This window comes from Mauremys mutica, chromosome 13 (assembly GCF_020497125.1).
Source record: "Mauremys mutica isolate MM-2020 ecotype Southern chromosome 13, ASM2049712v1, whole genome shotgun sequence".
NCBI classification, from domain to species: Eukaryota; Metazoa; Chordata; order Testudines; family Geoemydidae; genus Mauremys; species Mauremys mutica.
This window is the reverse complement of record NC_059084.1, coordinates 20,616,518-20,642,894: the sequence shown is the minus strand read 5'-3', so window position 1 is coordinate 20,642,894 and position 26,377 is coordinate 20,616,518. Positions and strand designations below refer to the sequence as shown.

The window sequence follows — 26,377 nt, the reverse complement described above, 5'->3', positions numbered from 1 at the left end:
CTGGTCTATTCTATGCATGCAGGATTGTTCCCTACCGTGGATTCTTGAATGCTTTCAAGAATCTGGAAACTAGGTTCTGCCCAGGGCAGAGCAGACTCCTGGAAATGGTGTTAAGTGGGGACTAGAAGTCCTTACCCCACTGTAAAGTTGGTGTCGTGGCAAGCATTTGACTCATTATGCATTTTGTCTTCTGAAGTTGGCGTTGATAATGCTACACCCCCAGGTACTTGCTTATCTGAAAGCAAGACCAAGGGACTAGGATTTCAAACCCTAGTTTGTAAAGAAATAGCAAATAGGCCACTTGTTAAAATTAAAAAAAAAAAAAAATCAGAAAATTTGTCACTTATTCTACTCTATCTATTGACTTCCTAATCCTTAAAGAACAATCTAGACTTCATGAATATTGAATTGTACCAATCGCCACTGGATTTACTTGTAGTTCATTTACTTGTGACTTTTTAATAGAAGTGCCATTTATTTCTTAACATCTGACAAACAATAAAGATTTCCTTGTTTACTCCTTTAAATACAACTCTCAGATCATGAATCTGGGTCCTGTGACTTTGTGTTTTTCAGTTGGGGGTGCCTGACCATCTGCTGTGTATTGAAATAGATCTGCTGCCTTGGAAGCAGTTTATATCTAGGGCTGGAAACCTCGACCACCCCCACCCCCTTTTTTTTGTGCCTGTCTTTAATTTTATGCACTACTGAGAATTCATCCCAGTCTCACCTTGATCTGAGGTGGAATGGTGGCCGGGAGGGTCATGAGAAGGAGCCTACCTGTGCTCTACCTGATTAGAATCATATGCTTACTTTGAATGTCCCTTCTTGATACAGGAGCCTTTCAGTTCTCAAGTAGCAGTATTTGAACATGCAGACTCTACATTTTAACACTTTTTCCTGACTTGGTAGAGGAAAGAGAAATGCCCTTCTCCAAGCACCTTTCGGAACTACTATCTTGGAAATGTAAAGCGTAATTATCATAAGCCAGTGGCAATTGCCATAATTACCTAATACAGTACATGGTACCTTTTGTTAACTCCTGATGAAACATGCTGCCTACTGAGGTTATGGAAGCTCCCTCACTGGAGGTTTTCAAAAGGAGACTGGATAGCCATTTATCTTGGATGGTTTAGCCCAGGGGCAGGCAAACTTTTTATCCTGAGGGCCACATCGAGTTTCGTAAATTGTATGGAGGGCCGATTAGGGGAGGGGGTTGTGGCCCAGCCCCAACCTCCTATCTGCCCCCCCCACACACACTCACTCCTGCTCCATCCAACGCCCCCATTCCCTGACGGCCCCTCTGGGACCCCGGCCCCATCCACAGACCCCCGCTCCCTATTCTGACTGCCCCAGGACCCCTGCCGCCCCATCCAACCCCCCTCCCCTCCTTTCTGACCCATATCCACACCCCCACCCCCTGACCACCACCCCGAACTCCCCTGCCCTCTATCCAACCCCCCTGGTCCCTGCCCCCTTACTGCGCTGCCTGGAGCACTGTTGGCTGGCAGCACTACAGCCATTCCACCTGGCTGGAGCCTGGCCACGCTGCTGCTGACGCCACCACGCAGCACAGAGACCAGGCCAGGCCGGGCTCTGCAGCTGCACTGCCCCAGGAGCTCACAGCCCCGCTGGCCAGAGCATTGCGCCAGCGGTGGAGCAAGCAAGCTGAGGCTGCGGGGGAGGGAGGACAGCAGGGGAGGGGCCGGGGGCTAGCCTCTCCCGGTCCAGGAGCTGGGGGGCCAGGCAGGACGGTCCCACAGGCCATAGTTTGCCCACCTCTGTTTTAGATACAACAAATCCTGCCTCTTGGCAGGGGGTTAGACTAGATGACCCTCGTGGTCCCTTCTAATGCTATGATTCTAGTAAGACAATTGAGCACCATCATGGTTTCACCAAATGTATGTGTGTTAGGCCTGGTCTACACTAAAAAATTAGGTCGACCCAGCTGTTTTGCTCAGGGGGTGTGAAAAATCCACACTCCTGAGCACTGTAGTTAAGATGACTTAATCCCTGGTGTAGATAGCACTGGGTGGATGGGAGAATTCTTCCATTAGCATCTAGCTGCCACTTCTCAGGGAGGTGAATTACCTACACTGATGGGAGAACCCCTCCCATCGGCATAGTAGTGTCTACACTGAAGCGCTCAGAAGCGCAGCTGCAGCAGTGCCGCTGTCCCATTTCAAGTGTAAACAAGCCCTTAGCTGGGAACTCTTGGCCCTCTCATACTAACGAAATTGGCTCATCCCAGGTTCCAGCTGTAGCACTCTGTGAAACCAGGGCATCATTACCTCCTCATGCCAGTTCAAGACTTTTCCCAGACTCTCACTGTTGGTAACCCAAAACAGGCTAATAGAGAAGTAATTTATATTTCTCCCACTGAAATGTTCCATTTTCAAGCTCACTAGAAGTATGTCACCTTCCAAAAAATCTAAACTACCCAAAATAAGATTTGGAGGATGGTTGGAAGCATTATGGCCTGGGCTATATCTTGACGAGCTAGGTGTGTATTCTCGGGAAGAATGTGGTACCCAGTTTATTCCAATTTTGCATTGTCTGGCTCAAACTTCATTTCCTATTGTTGCCAAGTGCTTGGAGATGTTTCTGCATTAAGATTCCTTATATAAAGCAGACATTTTAATAATAGCAATAATAATAAAAAGTCACAGAGCTCTACCTCCAGGGAGAATAAATTGTACAGGGTAAATGAATACTTTTTTTCCCTATGGTGATACTCTTCAATGTCTGGAACCTTAAGTCTTGGTTATAAGTAATGCCATAAAAATGGCTCCTTGTAACAGCACATATCTGTTCTCTGCCTTCTGAGTTACATCTGCCAGCGCCACAGAAGCTATACAGCTGTGAAAGAGCAAACTGTCCTGTTCTGCCTCATCAACACAATTGCCAGCTAAATTAAGATTCCAGAATGTCTCTTTCTGAGAGTGATGTACAGTGCAGACTGCTGGTTGATTTCTCTTTTCCCATTCCACCCAATAACAAAATCTGAGTGTTGACTTGGAAACTGAGCTAATTTGATACAGAAATCATTTGAGGGAACGTGAATAGGAATGCTCAAGATGTCGCTCTTCGAGTTGCTTACCTGATCAGAATTGCAACGATTTCTGATTCTTTTTGTAGCTTATTTGTTTTGTAAAGATAAGTTAAATGCTTTTTACAAAAGCAAAGACTGAAATTTAAAACAAGTTAATTAAAAGGACAATCTCTTTTAAAATTATTTCTGCTGCTAGCATCATGGCACATTAAGACTGAAAATGTTATGCCTAATTTAATATTTATGCTGCCTGAGAGTGGGGAGGAAGCATGCACATGTTGCGTTCTTGCAGCTTAGATATTGAAAATAGACTAATGAATGTAACTTTTTGTTGATCATCTGTTTCATATCTAGTTCTCACAAATTAACGTAATGCTGCAAGGTTCCATTTGCAAATGCTGTTTTTAAAATCAAACTGTTTTCATTTGAGATACTATTTTTAACAAAGACTCTGGACTTCTGTTACTTGATGATGTCCCTGTTTCGCAGCATAAATGCATAGACTTCAATAGTTTTTAAGCAATACATCTGTAAATTTTTGGAAGCTGCACTCTGTTTACTTAAAATACAAGCCTCAGAGTAACCTAGAAGCCCGACCTTAACACGTAAAACATTGCTGCATTCCTTGCATTGCTTTAGGCCTTTTGGATAGTGTCAGCAATTGTGAGGGAAATTGCGTAGTCTCAGACACTGTAAGGGGTGTAGCTCCCTACACTGGTGCATGTGCTAGGAGAAATACAGAACTCTGCACTCCAAAACCAGCTGTCAGTATCTCTTTACAGTTCACTTCTTACATTGAATCGGTTCTGTTTTCAAAAAACTATTTGACTCAGTGTTCTGTATTTAAACAAACAATCCTCTGCCTTTTTCCTTAGTCCGCCGCGTATTAAAGATGAGCCTGATGAGGATGGCTATTATGCATCTCCCAAGGAGGACTCCAAACCCCTAAAGAGACCTCGGGAGGAGGACGAGTAAGTAACTTGTGTACTGCGCCTGTGTGAAGAGAATGATTTAGAGGGGTTTGGGGCCTTTCAGAATTAACAAGTTGGATGTGGGAGTGGGGATCTGGGTCCAGATTTTTTTTTTATTGGAAGATACATTTGCTATGCTTAAGATCTATGAATGATTTAGGTGTATTTTTAGTATGGTACCCATGTTGCCCTTTTGAAAAAGAATCCTTCGGTGTGCTCTGTCTCTAGGAGGAAAAGGCACTGTTAAGCGTTGCAAAACTAATGAATACAAAATCAGAAGGCAGGCAGAGAAAAGGGACATGGGTATTAAAAGAATGTAAAACGTAAATCTGAGTAAGAGGGACATAACCGTTCACTAAGTGGCTGCAGTAATTTCTACTGTGTGGTGAAATAGACTGCACAGGAGAAAAAAAGCTTTGTCAGCCCTAATTTTGCCTGCGCTGCTTGGCATGGATTCCCCTTTAAAAGGGTCTAAATATGTTGTGAGTTATCCCAGTGATTTAATCAAAATGCACACGTAAGACTTACAGGCTGTGTGAAGTCCCACAGTAAAATAGGCATTTTGCAAAGCACAGCTGTATCTTAATGTGACCCATCTCAGTAAATCACTGCCATTGCTTATCACTGCTAGTGAGTTAAGGAGCACAGTCATGCTTCCATACTTAGTAAATGACCATTACCACAGTCCCATTTTTCTTCTGTTACTGCATAGTATTTGTCAATTTCCAAAAGAGAGATGGATGTGACGTTAGAAGTTTTCTTCTTTATAGTCAGCCGCTGTCTTCTGTTTGATAAGTTTTAGTGACCTTCCAATCTGGTGTCTATTATGGAAGGATTTTGACCTCACTAACACTATCGTGGCATTGTTGAACTAAGTGGTACGCAAGAAGTGAGCTGATTGGAGTGATGTGACATCTGGATTGTTAGCAGTGACAAGGAAAAATGAGTGAGATGGGCTCCCCCCCTCCCCCCAAAATCTCTTGTGAAGTGTTCCTGTCTTTATCTAGCATTCTTCTCACTGGGTGGCCACTAATGCCTGTGACTTGGCTCCTTGGAGTTAGTGAAGTTCACTAAATCTTTGCACATTCAGAGGATTGTTCACATCACAGTTTCAGATTTGTAAAGATAATTTTAGGGGGCTGTTGGCTGTATGGTGTGGGGCAGAGCTTCTGAATCCATTCCAGCAAGAAAGTCCTCTTCTTTCTTTAGGAGGACTTAGTGAGGACTCCACTGTAAGTTTCGGAGGATGGGGAGAATGAGCATGGGTGTCCATCCCAGAGGTGTCTGTGAATTTGCACATGTAGCCTTCATGCTTATATGTAAGTGCATACCAGGAAACAATGATTTTTTTGTTAACTAGTCTGTGTCTCTTACAGTGATGAGTATAAACCCAAAAAAATCAAAACAGAAGATACCAAGAAATCAAAGAAGAGGAAACAGGAAGAGGAAGAGGTAAATTGTGAGACAAAAGTTATAATTTCTGGATTTGGGAACGGAGTGCTTGTGGTATCTTGTAGAACAATGAAAGCTAATCTATCTGATGCCTTGTTAGCCCAAATAGAAATTTAAGGAGTGTTTCTACCCTTGAAATAAACTGGTGATTTTTAAGACTCATTCAAGAAGATAACTTTCTAAGGCCATGTCTACACTGAAGGGGACGATGCCGGTATAATCTTGTAGTGTACATACAGCCTAGAGTGACATATGGGGTTTCTCCATCGCTGTAGGAGCTTCACCTCCCAGAGCAATGGTAGCTAGGTCAACAGAAGTATTCTTCCATTGACCTATCTCCGTCTTCCCGGGGATTATGTTGGCATAGCGATGGTGCCCCTGGGGGCTAAAATTTTTTTCACACCCCTGAACACCACAGCCATGTTGACTTAAATTGTAAGTGTAGATCAGATCTAATGCTCCCAGAATAATCCACGTAGGACACCCCTCATTCTGTACAGATGCATTTATCAATGGAAAAAGGAACTCTATTAACTTTTGGTATTGGCACAGATGATGTGATGCAGCTCAAAGGCAAAGAAGTTAGTCCAGGGTTTAGCTATAACAGTGTCAACACAGCTGCCGAGTGTTTTTTAAAAGCCATTATAGATCAGCCCTGAGGTCCTGTTCTGTTTGGAAAGGAAATTGAAGCTACTAAGATGACACGAGATTTCAGCTACTTGGTGGGCAGGAACAGTGCTCCAGGATCCCAGTCTGCCGGCAGAGGGATGCTGGTGAAATGTATTTTGTGAGCAGTCCCAGTTGGTGTGCGTATCTCTTTAAGGCTTAATTTACACTTAAAAGCTATGCTGAAATAGCTGTACCAGCAGAAAAAAAATGCTAGTATAGATGCAACTATGCCAGCAGAAAAGTGCTTTGAGCTGGTAGGGTTTATACCGGTTTGGTGTGCAAAATAAGCTATATCAGCAAAATCACTCTTTTATGCCAGTATAACTATGTATACGCTAGGGCTTTCGCCTGCACAGAAATGTCAGAAAAATTCACAGCCCTATCTGACATAGTTATACCTGTAAATTTTCTGGTGTAGACCTGGTTTAAATAAGAGTCTTTCTATTTTAAAAGTATCTTGTTGAATAAAACATAGCTGTGTTCTAATAATCCTTCGGCCTTTCCTCCTCGTCCTCCCTTTGTAGGACAACAAATCCAAGAAAACTAAGAGCAAAGATAAGAGAGCTCCTGAAGGAGACAACAAGAAAAAGAAGCAGAAGAAAGAGGAAGAGCAAAAATGGAAATGGTAATATCTCTGTGATAAATTAACCTTTTGTCATTCTCTGCTTACCCTCAACTCCATTATATCGTGCTCTGGCTAGAAATTAAATGAACAGGGACCTGCAGATCCACTAGCTTTTACTGTTGTAAGGTTTGTGTTCTGAATATGTGGTTTAGTTTCCAATAACCTTTTTTAAAATCTCATTTCAGAATACTCATTCTTTACATTAAAAAAAAAAATCAGAAATTTGAGTTCTACGATATTCATTTTTCAGCTTTTCTGAGCTGCTTTAAAATGAACTAGCTTCCTGTCTGTCCTGGAGCAAGTGATCCAGAAGCTGATGGATCCATTCTCTTCCTTGCTGTAAAACAGAGGCTACCCATAGTGATCAGACACTGCGGGTTTCTGCCATAATGAGGCAATATAAAAACTCCTTGGTTTATTGATGATTTAGGGTTTTTTTGTTATGTGCCAGGTATATTAATTGGAGACTAAGCACTGTATCACTTCAAAGGCAAACTTGATTCTGGGACCTCCTTAAACTAGAAGTAATTTTGGCTTTCACCCCTGATTATTACAGTCTGATCTCAACTGTGCAACAGTCTCCCTTCCCAAAAGGTATCTTACCTAAAGAACACATGAATGAAAGCTGATCAAGGGACACATTCTGTTTTGAGTTTTTAAAAGCCTTTAAGACTTAACCTGTCCAATTTGGGAAGCATTTGAATGGGAAGCATTTTTTCCTGTGTGCAGAATCCAAAAAGTAACGTAACTGGCGTGACTGAAGTTCAACTTTCACTGACATCGGCATTTTAAAAATATAGATCTACAAATAAATGAAGATTTTCCAGTTTGAGTGCAAGAGGGAGAAAATTATCTGGCCCTGGGGTATGAGATGCCCCTGTGTTACTCTCCCCTTGAACTTGTCAGCTCGATGACTCAGCAGATGAATTTTTCTTTACGAGTGGTTTTGTACTGGCATCTCTAATACAATCCAATGTTGTCCCCCAGAGTATGTGTAGGGTGATGAATATTCATGTATTTGAGGACTGGCCCTCACCACTCCCTACAGTTTAATACAGCTTGGCTTCAAATGCAAATATTTTTCCAGACTCCTGTCATCTTAGCACTCTGTTTGTTTGTAAGACCTTTGAGTGACTCTGCTTTGGAGCTTCCTTCTACCTCTTCCCTTTGGGGGCGTTATTCTGCTGTTTTAGTAGGCCGCCTTGTTGGGAAAACCCTCTTAGTATTCACCTTGCATTCCTCAGTTTCACCCCATCATGCCTTGCAGCTCCCTAAAACAATTCCTCTTCCTCATAGTGTTTACAACCTTCAAATATTTGACTCCAATTGTCATGATTTCAAATGCAGCCCTGACCACCAAATGTCCTTGTATGTTTAGGTTTTACTCTTTCATCCTAAATCTGTCATTTCAGCCCCTCCATAACATCCTGGTGCTCTTCTCTGAATTCCCCCCTAGCTTCCTGACCTCTTTCTGGTGCTCTGGCTTTCATCTATTTCAGTTTTAATGTAACCATTAGTACATAAAGAACTGGTGATCCAGAAAAAGTCTCTTGCCCTCACAAGCCTCTCTTTTGGCTTTATCTCAAGCAAACCTTCCTGTTTTTGTCTCTGTATCCTAATATTTAATTTCCCCCTTTTATATCAGAGTCGGTATCATCGGTAAGCCTTTATTGGAAGGCCACAGAACTTTCTCCTTGCCTGTCTTGGCAGCATAAGTCAAAGTTAGCTGTGCCAGAGCTCTGCAAATTGTGCTGACTGCTGAGCGAAACTGTATTTGAAAGTGCAAAACCCGGCAGTTAGTAACAATGTCCTTCTGCTGGTGTTCGCTTAGTCCATCTGCAGCTTTTCATCGTATGTCTTTTCTGAAAGGGCTTCCATCTCCATCTTGTAGCGCTCCAGCCTCATCTCTTCAAAGAATTTTATGTTCCATGCCAGTCAGTTTTCTGAAGATCTGAATTCTTTGTGGTGTTTTCTCTAGTGCTTGCCTTCTTGAGCATCTTAATCCTCGTGATGATGGCAATGGCATCACCATTTTGCAGCCAGGGAAACTGAGGCATGGAGGTGAAATGACTTGCCCAAGGTCACTCGGTTAGTGGCAGAGCTGCAAATAGAACCCAGCATGGAACAGCCTATTCCAAGGCACAGCCACTTTGCAGTCAGCTCAATTTCCAAACTGGAGCAGTGCCCCCACAAAACAATGAATCTAATCTCAACATTACTAGAGAGTAGGGTGGCTTCAGAGGTACAAAATCTGTACAAGGGAATGTCAGGAGGACTGTTGGAGTGGGGCTAGTGAGGCAAACAAACATTAAAAGGAATAGTAGCAAATCTGTCCTGAAGTATTGCAACAATAACAGCTAGGGCTCCATGTCCGTCACAGAGGTCGCAGAAGTTATGGATTCCATGACTTTCCACGATCTCCGTGATTTCTGCAGGGGCCAGTTTGGCTGACCCCAGGGCTGCCCAAGCAGCTGGCTCCAGGGCCAGCTGCTGGAGCGGCCCCAGGGACAGCCATACCAGCCACTGCTCCGGCAGCCGGCCACAGAGGCCACGGTCCCCCCCCTAAGATTTAATCATAGGTACAGGTCTCGGGCCATGAATATTTGTGTATTCCTTGTGACCTGTCCATGACTTCACTAAAAATACCTGTGACTAAATCATAGCCTTAATAATGGCAGATCATCTCCTTCCCTTTTCCCCACCACATAGCTACTATGCAGGAGTCAACTTTTTCTCTGTGCTGGAGTGGACTTTTGAGTGGTGAAAACTTCAGGTTAGAAATTGCCTACTACTGCAGGTTCGGATCTCAAAGTGGTCAGTTCAGCCTTTGTTCTTAGACTTGTGAAACATAGGCTATGTCTCCACCGCATAGCAATGCGGACTACATGGGGTGTGAATTGCAGTGCTTACCAATGTGCTGCACTGTAACTGCCCCATGTGGAGACTGCTAGCTCGAGGTACCTAGTTCACATTAACATAGCCCAAAAGGCTAAGTTGGCATGAACTAAAATTTACCTTTTAGTTCGTGTCACCAGCGTACACGTGCAAGGTCATGAAAGGAAGTCCTTAGTTTGTCTTTACTCTGAGGCTTATAACAACTAAGGTTCTAGTCTGCTCTGCTTGGACACTGAGGAGCTCACTGCACATCTTGTAAAGGTAATGATGGGTCCAGGTTCTTTGACCAAAACCAGTATCATAGCAGTCTGCTATGTCCCAGTTGATTCCTGGTCTCCTCTCTGGCTGTGACTGCATTTCAGCAGTGCCTATATGCATATCGGTTAATAAGCACTTTGGGCTCCTTCAGAGAGAAGCCTTATTATATATTTACATGGTACCTGTCTCTTATACAGTGATCCTGTTATCTAATTAGGGCTGCAGCAACCAGCACTTATTTGTGCACAACATTTCCTGCATGTATGTTTTCTCCCAGCTGATGACTCACTCCAGCGTGAAACTGGCTAGGAGGCTGGGGATACAGGAATCAGGAGCAACATGGAGAAACCTGGCATTTTTTGTCCAACAAGTTGGCTGGGTGATTAAGAGATCGAATGCTGTGACAGGATAATAGTGTCCCCCTGCTGCATAAATGCTAAGATGAAATAGATTGTTTTCTCAGCAGGAGATCCTGTGCCAGTGGTGTGTAACAATTACTTTATTGCCGCTATAACAAAAGATCAGTGCAGATGTATGGAAGGAGTGTGTGGTGTGGCGGTTTGAGCAAAAGACTGGGAATCCAGGACTTGGGGCTCTTCAATTTGTTATTGGGTGTGTCGTTGACCATTGATCAACACCAGAAAAGTCTCTAAACCTTTCTGCCTCAGTTTCTCCAGCTGGAAAATAGTAATACCTACCTCATGGTTATTATGGGACCTAATTACTTATTGCTATAGGAGCCTTAGGGCACCTTTGTCCTTATCCTTTGTTTTGTGCTTGCCTTAGAGAACGTGTTCTCTTTATAATGCAAAAAAAAAAGGGGGGAGGGGGAAATGAGCGCTAGCTGACACAGAGGATTAATTAATATTTCTTCTCCAAACACCTGGGTTTGCTTAGGTCACAAGTGAAAATCAGTTTCTCTTTGTCATCTCTATCCTTATTGGGACATCTGTCCACATCAGAAAGGGATTGCATAATTTGCTGCTGTTGTCCATCTTTGTTCTGGAGACATCTTGGACTGGAAGTTAGATGAGGGCCTTGTTAAACTGACAGTTTGCTGTAAAGAAGACTGTACTATACCTGGCTCAGTCCTTTACTTTCTTAAGTACACATGCATGCATTTGTTTGGTGAAGAACATAATTGGCTAGCCTCATCCCTGCTGCAACTCAGTTGAATATAACTCTGGCATAACAGCAGTGTGAATTTGGCCCAGAACATTAATTTGTGTCTGGAGCCTGTTCTGTGCTTTTCAAAAAGATGGCAGTTGGGGTTCTAGGGTTTGCTTGTGTACTGTTCATTGTGAACTCTGAAGTGCAATGCAGTGATTGCTGACTGTTCTTATATGCCACCCTTCCCATGTAGACACGGAAATGGTGGCTGGAGGATGAGTCTTTGTATCTGTTTGTTGGTCTGTTTTTAAAGGTGGGAGGAAGAGCGCTACCCTGAAGGCATTAAATGGAAATTCCTAGAGCACAAAGGTCCTGTGTTTGCTCCGCCATATGAACCTCTGCCTGAAAATGTCAAGTTCTACTATGATGGTAAGTTGTTAAGGGTTCACACTTACTGGGATAGAAGGTGGCATTCTTAATACGAGGAGAGGGTTCTCTTGCAAAGTGGTGGGGTGAGGTGGTGGTCCAGTCTAATTATTTGCTGTATAAGCAAATTCCAGTGATCATAAAAAGAGGAATAAACTTTATAGAAACAAGGAAACCTCTGTTAGAATCTATTTGGGAAATAAGAAGTTGCATTTATTCTCCCTGTGATCACCAGGATACATGTCACAGCTCACGTAGCATGTGATAATGCTTTACACCATAAGTGACAACATCTGACCAACGCACCGTGTACTAGTAGTTATTTTTCAGCATTGTTGGTCTTCCTTGGGCCCTCGTCCTTCTCATTCAGTGTTAGGGTCTCTTTTTTTTAAATTATTATTATTATTATTAATTAAATTGCAGCTTTCTATACCAAGTTATTCGTTTTTCCCATAACACCTGCCTGAAGTGATCAGAATAACAGGCAGAACTTATTTTAATATAAATGATGATTTGGTTCCTGCAGGTATGATCACATTAAATGGAGGATCATATTAACCAGGGATTGGATTAAGTGAAAGGTACTTGAGTGGATGAAAATTGAATTTTTCACTCTAAAGGGGCATCTGTCTGTGAAATTGCTTCAGAAGCAGTGGGATGTTCCCATGAAACATTGTGGAAGTTTTAAACTTAGAAGTTGTGAGATTCTTTTTTATCAGTAGCATGTTCAAACAAATGTCCAAGCCACCCCAAAAACCAGCTCTAGGAAAATGCGGTGTCGAATTCACGCACAAACTATTGTGAGAGATCTGCTCAGCATCCTACTGTCTGTGCTCAGGAGGTGTTGTCCAATTCAGAGATTACCCCAGAATAACTTTAGACTTCAGTACTCCACACTTGGTCAGCCACCTGCCAGCCTCCTCTGAGTAGAGGAGTCCATACCGTGACCAGTCCTGCTTTTGCAGCAGAATGCCCGCTTCCATCTGACAGGGTGTCCATAATTACTGCAGAGCTATTGCTAGAGCTCCCAGTCACTTGCAGCGCCAGACTCCTGCAAAGGAGCTGTGGATGCCAAAGTAGCCTGTTAGTTTGCTCTTGGTTTTTTAAGCTGAGTTACTAACATTCAGGGCTCTTGATAAATTCCATAGTACTAAAGTTATGGTCCCATCACAGGAAGATTGCTCAAGTCTTTGAAAGAAGGGAAAGTGAGGGATGAAATCCAATCCAAGCAAGTTTCTGCAGTTCTGCTTGCAAAATAACAACTGAGGCCAGTGGTTACTCTGTGCCAACCGTAGGCAACTTTTGAGCAATTTTAATGGCATTTAACCCCCAAAACATCTTACCAGCTTATCACTTGCACCTTTGTCAACTGGTTTAGCAGCTTTATCCCTTTTTCCTTTGCAACCCTCTGTTTTGCTGCTTCCTGCTATAAGTACGCAAACAGTGTATGTTTGTTACAATTAAACTAACAGCAATCCTGTTGGTATCTTAGTTTCTAGTGTGATGTATTCAATCATCTTTGGTCTAACTGAGCCTTCCTTTGCTATGTTTTGTTGACTTAAGTTCTTTAGACTGTGCAGATAGTTCCCTCACTTTAATTTTTGCGTATGATGTAAATTTTTCACTTGGTGAATCAAGAGGATAACATTTTACTTTCCCAGTAGTTTATTAAACCGTTAACAGTAGCAGTTCTGGCACTGACTTTTGTGAGGTAAAAGAGTCAATTAAAAAACCACTGATGCGGACTCTTCAGCAAGCTATTGGGATTTAAAATATTCCTCACTATTAGCTGTATCCATGAGATGCATGCAAAATATTTCTCTGAGTGTGCTGGAGCATAATGTTATGTCAAGAATGAGATCTGGGATTGAAGAGGCATGCTCAGTAGAAAAGGTAGACCTTGAATGTGGAGCTCTGATGCAGCAATTTCTTCTCCCTCGCTCTCAAAAGATCTCTTCTTCGCAGTGATTTCACTTTGAGGAAAGGCTCTATTGCAATCCTGCAGCCAAGCTGAACTATGATGTCACTGATCACTGAAAGAACTAAATGTGACTATATTTTGAGTCTGAGGAGTTGGAGACATTGGAGTGTGTTCCCATGATACCTGAATCTCATTCCATTGGTTGGTGGAGTTTGCACATACTTACCTTCCTGCGGAGGAGGAGAAGTGTTTGGCACCACCTACTGCCCAATTTGTGGGTGTCACTGGTGTGTGCTTTGGCAGAGATTTGCCTGTGTTCTTGTCTAGAAATAGCTGCTTATTCGTAGACAGCAAGTTGACATGTTTTAAACAATGTGTGTGAGAGGAATAGGAAGGCTAAATCATTCTTTGACTCCTGGTTTAGTAAAGAAGCGGAGAAGCAGAAGATGGAATTGAATAAAAACCAGTATGGCTCCCTTGTCTCCTTCACTTTGTGCACCAACATCACTACTCTCAGCAGGGATATATATGTGTACCTCTGGTCATGGTGACTCTTGATTAATGGTTTGCTGCAGGAGTTGTTTTTCCTTCCTACTCTATATATCTTACATGCCTATCAGACATCAGATTGGTTGATAGTTAATTTATATATATATATAAAATATTTAGATTCCAGGGAAAATTTCCTGATCATATTATAACTATTTTAATGCAAGTCAAATTTTAGGCCTCAATAGTCTGATCATTCTTCTCTGCTCCCTTTGCATCCCATACTTACTGTCAGGGGACTCTAGTTTGTGGTGCCATATGGCACACTGAACAAAACCTCACTGAAATACAACGGCAAACCATGTACTTGGCTAATCTGGCTGTGTATTGTACGTCCACAGAGGTTCACCATTGAGTGGAAGGGTTCCTGGATCTCTTGAAACATCAAGGTGCAAAAAGCAGAATGGTTTAGGGGATGAACATCTTCCGCTGACTTTTTTTTTTTTTTTTTTTTAAATTAAACCTCCTCTCTCATAGGTAAAGTAATGAAGCTGAGTCCCAAAGCAGAAGAAGTGGCTACATTCTTTGCAAAAATGCTTGATCATGAGTACACTACAAAGGATATCTTCAGGAAAAACTTTTTTAAAGACTGGCGAAAGGTACGGATCCCTGGACTGGGATGACAGCCTACATGGCCATTTTCTCCTGTGTGTTAGAGAGAGAATAGGGGCTACTCTGACTTGGTGCACAAAATGCTAGTGCAAGGCAGAGAGCAAAGGGTTGCCTCAGATGTTAGCATTGAAAGTTCCTGTTTATGCTGTAGTTTTCCAAGAAGGGCCTCCTGGTAAATATTTCTTAAACGAACAAGGGTGGACCTTTTGCAAGTCATACTTGCGTGTGATGTAACATGGTTTTTATCGATGACCTGGAAGAAAATGTAAAATCAGCACTGCCAAGTTGCAGATGACACAAAAATTGGGGGAGTGGTAAATAAATGAAGAGGCCAGGTCACTGATACAGCGCAATCCGGGATTGCTTGGTAAACTGGGTGCAAGGAAACAATGTGCATGTGAATACAGCTAAATGTAAATGTATTCATCTAGGAACAAAGAATGTAGGCCATACTTACAGGATGAGGGACTCTATCCTGGGAAGCAGTGTCTCTGAAAAAGATGTGGGGGTCGTGGTGGATAATCAGCTGAACGGGAGCTCCCAGTGTGATGCTATGGCCAAAAGAGCTAATGCAAACCAGGGATGCATAAACAGGGAAATATTGAGTAGAGAGGTTATTTTACCTCTGAATTTGGCACTAGTGTGACTGTGTCCAGTTCTGGTGTCTACAATACAAGAATGATACTGGTAAATTGGAGAGGGTTCAGAGAAGAGCCAGGAGAATGATTAAAGGGTTAGAAAACCTGCCTTGTAGCGGTAGACTAGACTCAAGGAGCTCAGTCTGTTTAGTTTAACAAAGAAGATTAAGGGATGACTTGATTACAGTTTAGAAGTACCTACACAGGGAACAAATATTTCATAATGGGCTCTTCTGGCTAGCAGAGAAAGATGCAACACAATCCAATGGCTGGAAGTTATAGCTAGACAAATTCAGGCTGGGAATAAGGCACACGTTTTTAATAATGAGAGTAACTAATCGTTGGAACAACTTACCAAAGGTTGTGGTGGATTCTTCATCACTGACAGTTTTAAAATCAAGACTGGATGTTTTTCTAGAAGCTCTGCTCTAGGAATTATTTGGAGAAGTTCTGTGGCCTGTGTTTTATACAGGACATCAGAATAGACAATCGCAATGGCCCCTTCTGGCCTTGGAATTTTATGAATCCTTGCCCCACTGAAACTGTGGAATTGAAGAGCCATCACTACCTTTGTATCAGAGGCTAGCCCCTTTCTGAGTCTTGCAAAGTAGGAGCTTCACTATCCCAACCCAGTATAAGCATGCCAAGAGAATAAGCATATTCAGACAGCTGGCCCAGGTTACCTAGGTGGCCTCTCCTTCCCCCAGTAACTTCAACAACCCTTGAATGGCTAAGTGGTTTGAAAGGTTGCTGTGTAATAGAATATGCACTCAGTGCTTGCAAAGATCAGACAGTCTTAATGTTCTGTGTGCCACATCCCTCTTCATCCTTTTCTCCTTCGCCCTGGCTAGGTTGAGCACTTAGTAGAAATTGACAGCTCTTTGATAAGCATGCAGAAGCTGTGTTTGTTAGGAGCACCTGCCCTTTGATACCTTCTAAGGGGCCGGGAGGGGCAGTTAAACCTTATTCTAACTATAAGAAAGTTTTATGCTGTACTTTCATCCGCCCAGGAAATGACTTCAGAAGAAAAGAGTACCATCACGAACCTCAGCAAGTGTGACTTCACACAGATGAGCCAGTATTTCAAAGCTCAGACAGAAGCTAGGAAACAGATGTCCAAGGAAGAGAAACAGGTACTCTAGGGAATTGTAGAAGGCTGTTCTAGCCATTTAGATGGGTTTTTTTTATCATAATCCTTTATTCGTTCCTCTGGCCATATCATCTATGCGCAGTCTGTCACTCCTATCACACTGAAGGGATTTGGTAAAACCTGTACCACCCAAGGTGGACTGGCAGAAGTATTGCACTTCTAGCTAAAAGTCTGTGTCTCTGTTGATCTTACTGTGATGCCTAAGAATTCATTTGTTTCCTAGTAACATCCCTGAAATTCCTTGTCACTTATGTTCCTCTTAACATGTCTGCATAGGTAATATGTCAAGATCAATGTTTAGTAAGAAACCTCCACCTACTGCAATTCTCTTTCTGAAGATAAAACGTTTCTGGCCCTTTCTCCTTCAGCAGCATGGTGTTACTAGGATGAAGATATTTTTCAAGGAGTATCTGCATGTCTTCCCTCCACTCCCACACAACCCCTAGATACTCACTTCAATAAGAACTAGAAACTTATCACAAGATCTAACTTTGGTTCCCTTTAGTGCCTTTGGTAATGTAATTCTAGTCTAACTGTCCTAGGTGGTGAGGTTCAGAGCTCCTCTAATTGGATGGGGGAGGGTTTTCCCAATACAGTTGAACCCCATGATGTCAGGATTCAAAGGTTCCCAGTATGGAATAGAGCATGTGCCTGGCTTTGCTTGCTTTTAGCCTTTTCTTTGATCAATATTGATTGACACACACCCCATCCTACATAACTAATAGAGTAGAAGGGGCTTTCTTGTGTCCATTTCTTAGTTGGTGCAACTTCATTTAAGGGTGCATTGATTTCTTCATACCTTTCAACCTTGTGTTGTTAGGTCTCAAAGTGAGACGCTTGGTTTTTTTTTTTAAATAACATGATGTTAAATGTGGTGGATCAAAAGTCCTTAAACTTGATGTTTGTGGCACATGGACAGAGGGGAATGGAGAGGCAGTTGGTTTGGGGAAATAGGTCAGAGACAAGTGAAATGTAATTACAAATTTAGAAAAAATTGTACATATTGCATATATTACATTTGGCTGTTAGTTAGGCTAAGATTTTGTCTCGGATATTTTTAGTAAAAGTCACGGACAGGTCCTGGGGAATAAAGAAAATTCATGGAAGCCTGGGACCAGTCTGTGACTTTTACTAAAAATACCCGACAAAATGGGGAACTGCGGAGTCCCCGCACAGCCTGCGGTGGCTGGGGAGCTGCAGAGGTTCCAGCTCGGAGGTCCAGGGTCCCCCTGCTGCCTCCCCTGGGGGAAGTGGGGAGACCCTGCAGCTCCTAGCCACCACAGTCTGAAGTCTTGGAGGTCTCTGGAAGCCATGAATTCTGTGACCTCCATGACAAAAATCGCAGCCTTAGCTATTAGTCCCTAACTTTATTTCTGTTGGTATTGCCATTTAGATTGTAGGCTGTTCTGGGCAGACTGCCTTTTATTCAGTGTTTGTACAGCACCTAGTACAATGGAGTCCCAATCCTGATTGGGGCCTGTAGGTGCTACTGCAATACAAATAATAAATGCATTTTGCTTCAGTCTGATACTGAGCTACGTGGTGTCTTTGGGTGCAGTGCAATCCCCCTGCTTTGTGTCTTCCTAGAAAATCAAAGAGGAGAATGAGCGGTTACTGAAAGAATACGGATTTTGTATCATGGATAACCACAAGGAGAGGATCGCCAACTTCAAGATTGAACCCCCAGGCCTCTTCAGAGGGCGTGGCAACCATCCCAAAATGGGCATGCTGAAGAGACGGATCATGCCAGAAGACATCATCATTAATTGCAGCAAGTGAGCATGGGATGCTTTGCACCTTGCTTTGCTTACTAGTTAGGATAACTTTTTTTAATCGTATATGTAACTTGACATGGCATCTAAGCATTCAAAAGTTCATGTGTTGGGTTTCTTGGTCATTTTAGGTGTTCTGAAGGGTGAGCGGTATAATGAAAACATCAGTTGTGTACAAGCCATTCCTTTCATAAGTGTCACAGAGGTCTGTCCACACACCTCAGTGTTGATCAACACCAGCATCTTCTGTTACAGTGCAGGGCAGCTCCTGTTCATTCTACTCCCTTGGGGCCAAAGGGTATTTATTTTATGTATAGCTCTCCCACTTGACTTTTTCTTGTGTCCTAAGAGGCAACAGACCAATGTGTAGGGTCTTCAGACTTCTCCTTCTCCATGTAGACAACTGAAGCTGCAGAAACATCCCCAAATCAAAGCAACGAGCTACCCAACAATAACTAACAAAAGGGAACAATTCCGTAAGAAGCGTAAACATGACTGTGTATCTCTTGATCTTTGACTTACAGTTTTTCATCTTACTATCCCGCTACAGAAATGCGGTTTCCCAGACTAGAGTAGGGAGAGAGACTTGTTTAATATGTTTTGCTGTCCATTAACACTTTAATCTTTGATAGTCATCTATATTTTATCACCTGGGGTCTATTAAGACCATTTCTTTCCTCTTGCTGTTTTTGTTACCTTATGCAGGGATTCCAAAGTTCCCCCACCTCCTCCAGGTCACAAATGGAAGGAGGTCCGGCATGATAACAAGGTGACCTGGTTGGTGTCATGGACTGAAAACATCCAAGGATCTATTAAATACATCATGTTGAACCCCAGCTCTAGAATCAAGGTAATGTTTTATCTGGAAGGTTGCTTGGCCATGCTGCATCTTAAGCGACTTTGTTAAGAGGGGGAGCGTGGCCATCTAGTGGTTAAGGCAGCGGACAGGGAGGTGAGACCGACTTTTTTCTTACTCTACCATTGACTCACTCTACCATTGACTACCATTGGGCAAGTCACTTTGCCTTAGTTTTCCCCCATCTGCCAAATAGGGGAAATAGCTATTCTGTAGGGGTGTGAAATAATATCTGTGAAGTGCTTTCAGATTTCTGGGTGAAAGGATGTTCTCATCCTAGCTGGGAGCCTTTCATGGTCTGCAGTAAGCTTAAAAGAAAATTTCTGCCAATTTTGTCTCTAAGTTTGGCCCCAGTGTCTCCTGCCTGATCATGCAGTGAACTCCTAACCATGTGCTGGGTGTCAGTCTAAAGGCATAAATCCAGCTATGTTACTTCACTGCAAGATGGAGGAGGGGGTGATGTTCTGAGAAGAACAAACCCTGCTGTGAGCACAGATAACTGGTAATTGTCAAATCATGTAAAAACAAATGATGAGACTTTGAAGGTAGTTGGATTTCTATTTTTAGTAGGACAGATTTTTGGGAAGGTCTTCTCAACAGGAAAATTGCCTGTTTTTAAGAGAGACACTACACTTACTGGGTGGCTCCCTTGGAGCGAAAATAAGAATCTTGTCCTGAGTGTGTGGTGGGACATAATTTCTGATGACCTGTAGTAACCGTATCATCACACACCTCTAATGTGCTATTCAGATCTTTTTTTAAATGAGTTCACTCTGCTGTCTTTATGGCTTTACTGAGTGAGTCTCTAATTGTGAGAAGGGGACTGCTAAGAAAATAGCAATCTCTGTAACTGTACATTGAGGGACCTGGAAGACCAAGTACCTCTCTCATCTGATTTCTGACTTCTGTGCAGGCACTTGATGTCACGGCTACTGAACTATGTGCAACTGCATGTGAACTTAGTTCAGGCAGAACTTTGAGCGAAGAATTCCCAGTGATTTTGTGCACATAGGCTTGAGCAGGAACTCTCTCTGCTTCTGCTGCTCACTTTCAGGTGTGTTGACTTTCTTGTGACTGTTTCTGCAGGGTGAGAAGGACTGGCAGAAATATGAGACGGCTCGGAGGTTAAAGAAGTGTGTGGATAAGATACGGAATCAATATCGAGAAGACTGGAAGTCCAAAGAGATGAAAGTGCGACAGAGAGCTGTGGCACTGTACTTCATTGATAAAGTGAGGGTTGATTTCTGGCAGTTTCCTCTTCCTGCCTCACTCCGAATAAAGATGCAGGGCTGGTGGGCATCTGTCCCTAAGCCCAAATAAAATTTTGATAGAAACGCTCACAAGCTGCACAAATTAAATAAGGGAGTTGAAGGGCTTTGAGAGAAAATACCAGTTATTCTATTAGATGTCCAGTCCTCAGAGTACACAGAGGTCTCCTCCTGGAGTGACACTGGTCTCCACTTCCTCACAATTAACTGAAAATCCAGATCAGTAAATTGCCATACTGAACCTGGCTACATTGGGCAATATTGTTTTGTTCAGACAGAAGTCACAATTAGGTTAATTCCAGAGTCCCCCAGTTGGATCAGTGGGAGCTCTGGAGGTGGGTGTATGGTCCTTGGCTTCCAGCGGTTTCTAACTCCTACTGGAATGCTCTGCTTTTTATTACCACTTAGTTATGAACCTCACGACTCTGACATCAACTGTGCTAATTGCTCTTGCCACACTTAAGAAAACTGTAGTCGGTCACCATGTTTATGCAACTGTAGTGTTTAAAACTGTGCCCTAATACTGATAACACTGCTGTGTGGCTTCTGTGACCAGTTAATTACTCATTCTGATCTGCGTGGATGGAGTTAAATCACAGTAATTTTAGTCATGATTTAAATTAGCAAGCAGGAAACTTTATGTAAATAATTGCTTTTAATCTTGTATTGCATGTGTACTTTTTAGTTATTTTCCTAAAGAAAGGTTCATGCTCCTTGGTAGGTAATATTAAAACATGTTTATTTGCAATTATATATAGCCTCTAAATGTGGTACTTTTGGCCAACCAGGAGGATACACTATATCTATATACATTTATTTAAGCAATCATATAGCTTAATCTACACTTATGAAGATTCTTATTTTTAAACCTGCTTATTTGCTCTTAATATCCCAGTGGGAACCTATCTACATCCTTAGGGTGTCTAAATATCTTTGAAAATCTGGCCCCATGTCTTTAGCATTAATAGATTTCATCCTCTCCCATCTGGTTTGTATGCATGGATTGGAAGAGGAAAAGCTTTCCTATTTGGTCAACTCTGTCAGTTTCTCACACGTTTTGAATAAACTAGTGCAAATAAAGAACATTTAATACATGTTCTCTGTGCAACTGCTAGTTAAAATGTAACCAAAAGTAACTAAGGCACAAGCTTTCTTTTTTATTTAAATAATTTTAATCATTATAGTAAACTAGGGCTTAACATAAGTGATCATAATGTAAAATTTAATCGTAAACATGTTTTGTTTTTTTTAAAAATCCAGTTTAAAAAATAATCAACTTTTTATTTATCCTGATTTTGATGTATCTTATGTCTTCTCCTCTTTTTGGCTCCAGGCATATAACTTCCATTGCACTTCATTGTGACACTAGATATTTATATTTTAATGTCAGTAATCCAAGTTTCAAACCTCTCCTTTTGAGAGTTACCTGTTTTTAGCTTCTCTGAATGTCTGTGCTCCCCTTCTGTTCAAGGATCAGGCACATGGTACCATGCTAAATCGGAATACCCTGGTTACTGAGCAGACAAGACTCCCAGAGGACCCACAATCCATACATTACCAGAGCAGTTTGAAATGCTAAACCTCTTATTTTGATTCCATTTGCCCACCTCCCCTTCTCTTGTTCAATTTGTAGCTTGCCCTGAGAGCTGGTAATGAGAAGGAAGAAGGGGAGACAGCGGACACGGTTGGCTGTTGCTCCCTCCGAGTGGAACATATTAATTTGCATCCGGAGTTGGATGGCCAGGAATACATGGTTGAATTTGACTTCCCTGGTAAAGACTCCATCCGATACTACAACAAAGTCCCCGTTGAGAAGAGGGTGAGATGTTTCCCATTCTTGTCTCTGTGCACTGTTACAAGGAAAGGAGGAACTGGCTGGTGGAAAATCTCCAGACGTGGTGATTCCTGTACATCGTGTTTTATCCAAATGTGAAGGCAGAAAATAAGTTAGCTTATCTTGTGGCCTTCCCTTCCTGTGGGTGCTTTGGAGGAGTAAGGCTGCCACCTGCCTGCTTCTGATGTGAAGTAACCGTACTGTGAGGCCTTTATTGAGGTTTCTCCTTTTCTAAAGTCTCCATACTCTGAGCTGGTGGCCGTTTAGTCCATGCCATATCCACGTGACCAGCAATGGTTATTTTAAAGCCATTATGTGGACGTGTTGCTAGTCTGTAGCCTTAGCATCCTGCCTTTTTCTCGGTGATAGACATCGTTGGGACACAGTCATAGCCACAGGTGCAAAAGCCAAACCTCCCCAGCAGCATGAAGAGCACAGTGTGGTCAGTACTGGGCTGCACTGTTACTAGTGTAGCAGTAAGTAAACTTGGAGTTATACATCAAGTATCATGGACGTGTGCCTGGATATTATACAAGGGATTTCTTTTGTTGAAGCCCTTGTCTGAATGCTTGCCTTCAGTGGGGTAGGCCCTGTTCTCAGGTACTCTGGTGTAAATCAGTGGAGCAGCTTCACTGAAGTATGCCTGACCTAAGAACTACTGTACAAAGTACCTACCTGCTGACTGAGACCTTTCTGTTCCATGCAATATTTATTTGCTTTGTTTATATTCAGTCCACCAGTTCTCTCGCTGTTGTTACTTGGATGGCTCCAAGATAAATCTCCATCCACTCAATATAAGCAGAGGCATTAAAAAAAATCCAGGGAGTTATTTACGCTATATTACTCTGGTGTAAGAGAGAGGAATCTGGCCCACTAACTATACACATAGCCCAGTGTGTAAAATACAGTGTCTGTAATGCTGTGACAAATTGAATGGCAAAGAGCAGTGAATGTTGACTTTTTTTTCAAACCGCCACTATTATAGAAATGAGGGGGTCACAGGGGTTAAGAAAGAAAAATCTATTTTTCTGTTCCTAAATTCGCTGACGTTAGTCCCTCTTGGGATGTGTTCTTTAAGAGCTCACAGTGGAGGAATTAATTATTATGAAAATAGAAATCTCTGTGTATTAGATGTCTTGTTATCAAAATGTGTTGCTGAAAAGCCTGGAAGTTGAATTTTCAAGTGATTTCAGAGCTCTGTAGAGCAGGGATTCCTGGTCTGTCTGCATAATCTAGGAAGCCTTGATTGTTTTTGTGTGTAACTGCTGGTGGTGTGGTTGTGTGAAACAGCAAATGCAACAAAGGGATGTGGCTGTATCGGGGCTGTCAAGGTGGTTTACATCACTGGTTTGGCCTGAGATGGCAACTCTGCCCAATTGGAGAAGGATCAGGGTGCCCATTGGGTAGCAAGGATGCTCTGAGAGTAACCTTGTTCTGCCAAGGAAAAGTGCCAGCTTGGCGCTCTCTTTAACCAGGGCAGTTAATAGCAATGGCAGTAGTAGAGTCCTTCTCAGCTCTGACCTAGAGGGATAACCTCAGAGGGGTGAGATGGGCCATTCACTCCTTGGCTCTTCTGCTGCCAGAGAGGAGACTATTAGCACAAGTTCTAGTGGTGACTTGGGATGTGGACACCTGCCCACTTGGAATGGGATCCAACTCTTCTCACATGGATCATCAGGTAGCCTTTTAGAAGGCAATGACCTTCAGGAACTGCTGAACTGGAAATCCAGAAGCAAAAGGCTCTCTATCCCATTCCCAAACCCAGGGCCATCTAGTCTCCTTGCTTTGTCTTGTGAAGTATTTTTTTCCCTTCTCCTTTCTTGTAGGTTTTTAAGAATCTTCAGCTGTTCATGGAGAACAAGCAGCCTGAGGATGACCTCTTTGACAGACTCAATGTAAGCAACAATATTGCTTCAGAGCTCCTTAATCTAACCCTAGTGATTCTTGCTATGCTGTTAGACCAGAGGTGGGCAAACTACGGCCCACAGGCCACATCCGGTCCATAGGACCGTCCTGCCTGGCCCTTGAGCTCCCGGCCAGGGAGGCTAGCCCCCAACCCCTCCCCTGCTGTGCCCCACAGCCTCAGCTCGCCGAGTCGCCAGTGCTCTGGACAGTGGGGCTATGAGCTCCTGCCAGGCAGCGCAGCTGCAAAAGCCGCCGGCATGGCTGGCTCTGGCCGGGCGGTACGGCTGCCAGTCCTGCTGCTCTGAGCGGCATGGTAAGGGGGTGGGGGTGGGGGGGTTGGATAACAGGCAGTAGGTCCTGGGGGGCAGTCAGGGGACAGGGAGCAGGGGGCAGTTGGATGGGGCGGAGGTTCTGGGGGCCTGTTAGGGGGCAGGGGTGTGGATAGGAGTCAGGACAGGAAACGGGGGGGTTGGATAGGGGGGTGGGGTCCTGGGGGGTGGTTAGAGGCGGGGGTCCTGGGAGGGGGCGGTCAGGTGACAAGGACCAGGGGGGGTTGGATGGGGTTCTGAGGGGGGGCAGTCAGGGGGCAGGAAGTGGGAGGGGGCAGATATGGGATGGGGGGCCAGGCTGTTTGAGGAGGCACAGCCTTCCCGACCCAGCCCTCCATACAGTTTCGGAACCCTGATGTGGCCCTCAGGCCAAAAAGTTTTGATCACCCCTGTATTAGACTAACATGGTACGACGGCTCTGTTGTTTTTGCCAGCCAACAGCAAATTGTACTGCTGCAGAGAAGGCCTAGATTTCATCTGACTCTTTCCAGTGGGCCTGGCAGAGACTGGCACAGAGGCAATAGCCATCTGTCTCCAGTAGGGATGTGCACATTTAAGTGACTGGTCTAAAACCTCAGTCTTTAAGCAGTCTGGCTTGTTCCGACTAGGGGCTTGTTGCTGTGCAACAGCAGCCTAAGCGTGGGGAGGAGGCGTGGGATGTGTGAGGTGAATGCCTTGCTGTCCAACCCCCTCCCCCCCACCTTCAGATAAACTCAAACACTGAAGGACCTGAGTGCCCCTACTGAGGTGAGATAGACCCACCCCCATGTATTGGGGCCAAAAGTAGAACAGTGAAGCAAGAATTGCTTTGCCATTCATTCAGGTGGTCACATCAGATGCTAGTTCTTCCTCCTCCCTAGTCTCCATCAATGCCGATCTAAAGCCCAGTTCCACCCCAGCCCCTTGTTCACTTTGTCAATAGTTGTAGCTACCACATATTCCATTATTCCTATATTGGCTTAAGGAAAACATAGAAAGATTCCAGGCATGGGTTACATATTTTCCTTGCCTGGATCATAGTGTGTGTACCTAGAAATTCACAGCTAAACCTCTGGTCCAATGGCAAGACTGTGAGTCTAGCAAGGATGCAAATATTCAGAAGGATTCTAGTCCTAATGCTGGAGTGACTGAAACCTCAAACTCTTTCTGCTTCCTTAGACCAGTATCTTAAATAAACATCTTCAAGACCTCATGGAGGGCCTGACAGCCAAGGTATTCCGTACTTACAATGCCTCCATCACGCTACAGCAGCAGCTAAAAGAACTCACTACCCGTAAGTGCTATTGTCTGGGACCACCTAGCCTCATTTGTGGTGATGATTTGTGTGGTGGTGATGCCTTGGGGTGGATCTCCGAGGTGTCTCAGTGAGTACAAAATGGTCTTGCTGGATACCGAGGGCCAAAACCCTAGGAAGGGGATGGACAAGTTATTTAGGATGAAACGCGGCTTAGGATTTTCCCCAAAAACTCTCCCCTCCTTCAGCTTAAGGCCCAAAGTTTGACTTCCCTTGAAGTGTTTAGATTATTGGGAAAGTATGTTCTGGTCTCTCACAAGGCTGTATTGTCCCACTCTAGTGGCACAGGGCAACCTCAAAAAGGACATTAATGGCTTCCTAGGGATTCCCTTAAAATGCCAGGTGGCATAGGGTTGGCTATTCTAGACCTATGCTACTCCCCTTGCAGCCCCCAACATAAGAGGCATGGCTGATGTGGGAGAGTTTAAGGGAACAGCCCTGTGGTTACTGGCTTGCACTGGGGATGGGCCAATGACCCCAGGATTGGGGTGATGCAGACTTGGCCTACAGCCATCTTGGTGTATTCATACCATCATCCCCAGGTGTCCTGCAACCAGCACAGCTAGGTCTCCAGCACCTGCCCCCCACTATCTTGATGGGCGTTTTATCTTAAGAAATTTAAAATTTTAGAAGTGACCCTTTGAGGTGGGGAGAGAGGGAGAGTGGCTGTGTCCTGGAAAATCCCCCCCTCTATGCATCTGAGACATGCAGGGCAACATTAGTACTTGGCTATTTGTGTAACGCCATCCATCCAAATGCTGCACAAAACATGGATGAGCCAACCCCCCTTC

At 43.5% G+C, this 26,377-nt stretch overlaps 1 protein-coding gene across 1 annotated transcript in view; it reads left to right on the top strand.

Moving 5' to 3' along the window:
- Nucleotides 1-26,377, top strand: part of TOP1 (DNA topoisomerase I) — an 83,872-nt gene that overhangs the window by 50,596 nt on the left and 6,899 nt on the right. The window contains exons 6-17 of the mRNA XM_044985754.1: nucleotides 3,928-4,023; nucleotides 5,400-5,475; nucleotides 6,669-6,769; nucleotides 11,346-11,461; nucleotides 14,406-14,527; nucleotides 16,189-16,311; nucleotides 17,916-18,103; nucleotides 18,806-18,950; nucleotides 20,043-20,186; nucleotides 21,858-22,043; nucleotides 23,885-23,953; nucleotides 25,451-25,565. Coding sequence (XP_044841689.1) covers nucleotides 3,928-4,023; nucleotides 5,400-5,475; nucleotides 6,669-6,769; nucleotides 11,346-11,461; nucleotides 14,406-14,527; nucleotides 16,189-16,311; nucleotides 17,916-18,103; nucleotides 18,806-18,950; nucleotides 20,043-20,186; nucleotides 21,858-22,043; nucleotides 23,885-23,953; nucleotides 25,451-25,565 — 1,481 coding nt within the window. The remainder of the gene's footprint in view (nucleotides 1-3,927; nucleotides 4,024-5,399; nucleotides 5,476-6,668; nucleotides 6,770-11,345; nucleotides 11,462-14,405; nucleotides 14,528-16,188; nucleotides 16,312-17,915; nucleotides 18,104-18,805; nucleotides 18,951-20,042; nucleotides 20,187-21,857; nucleotides 22,044-23,884; nucleotides 23,954-25,450; nucleotides 25,566-26,377) is intronic.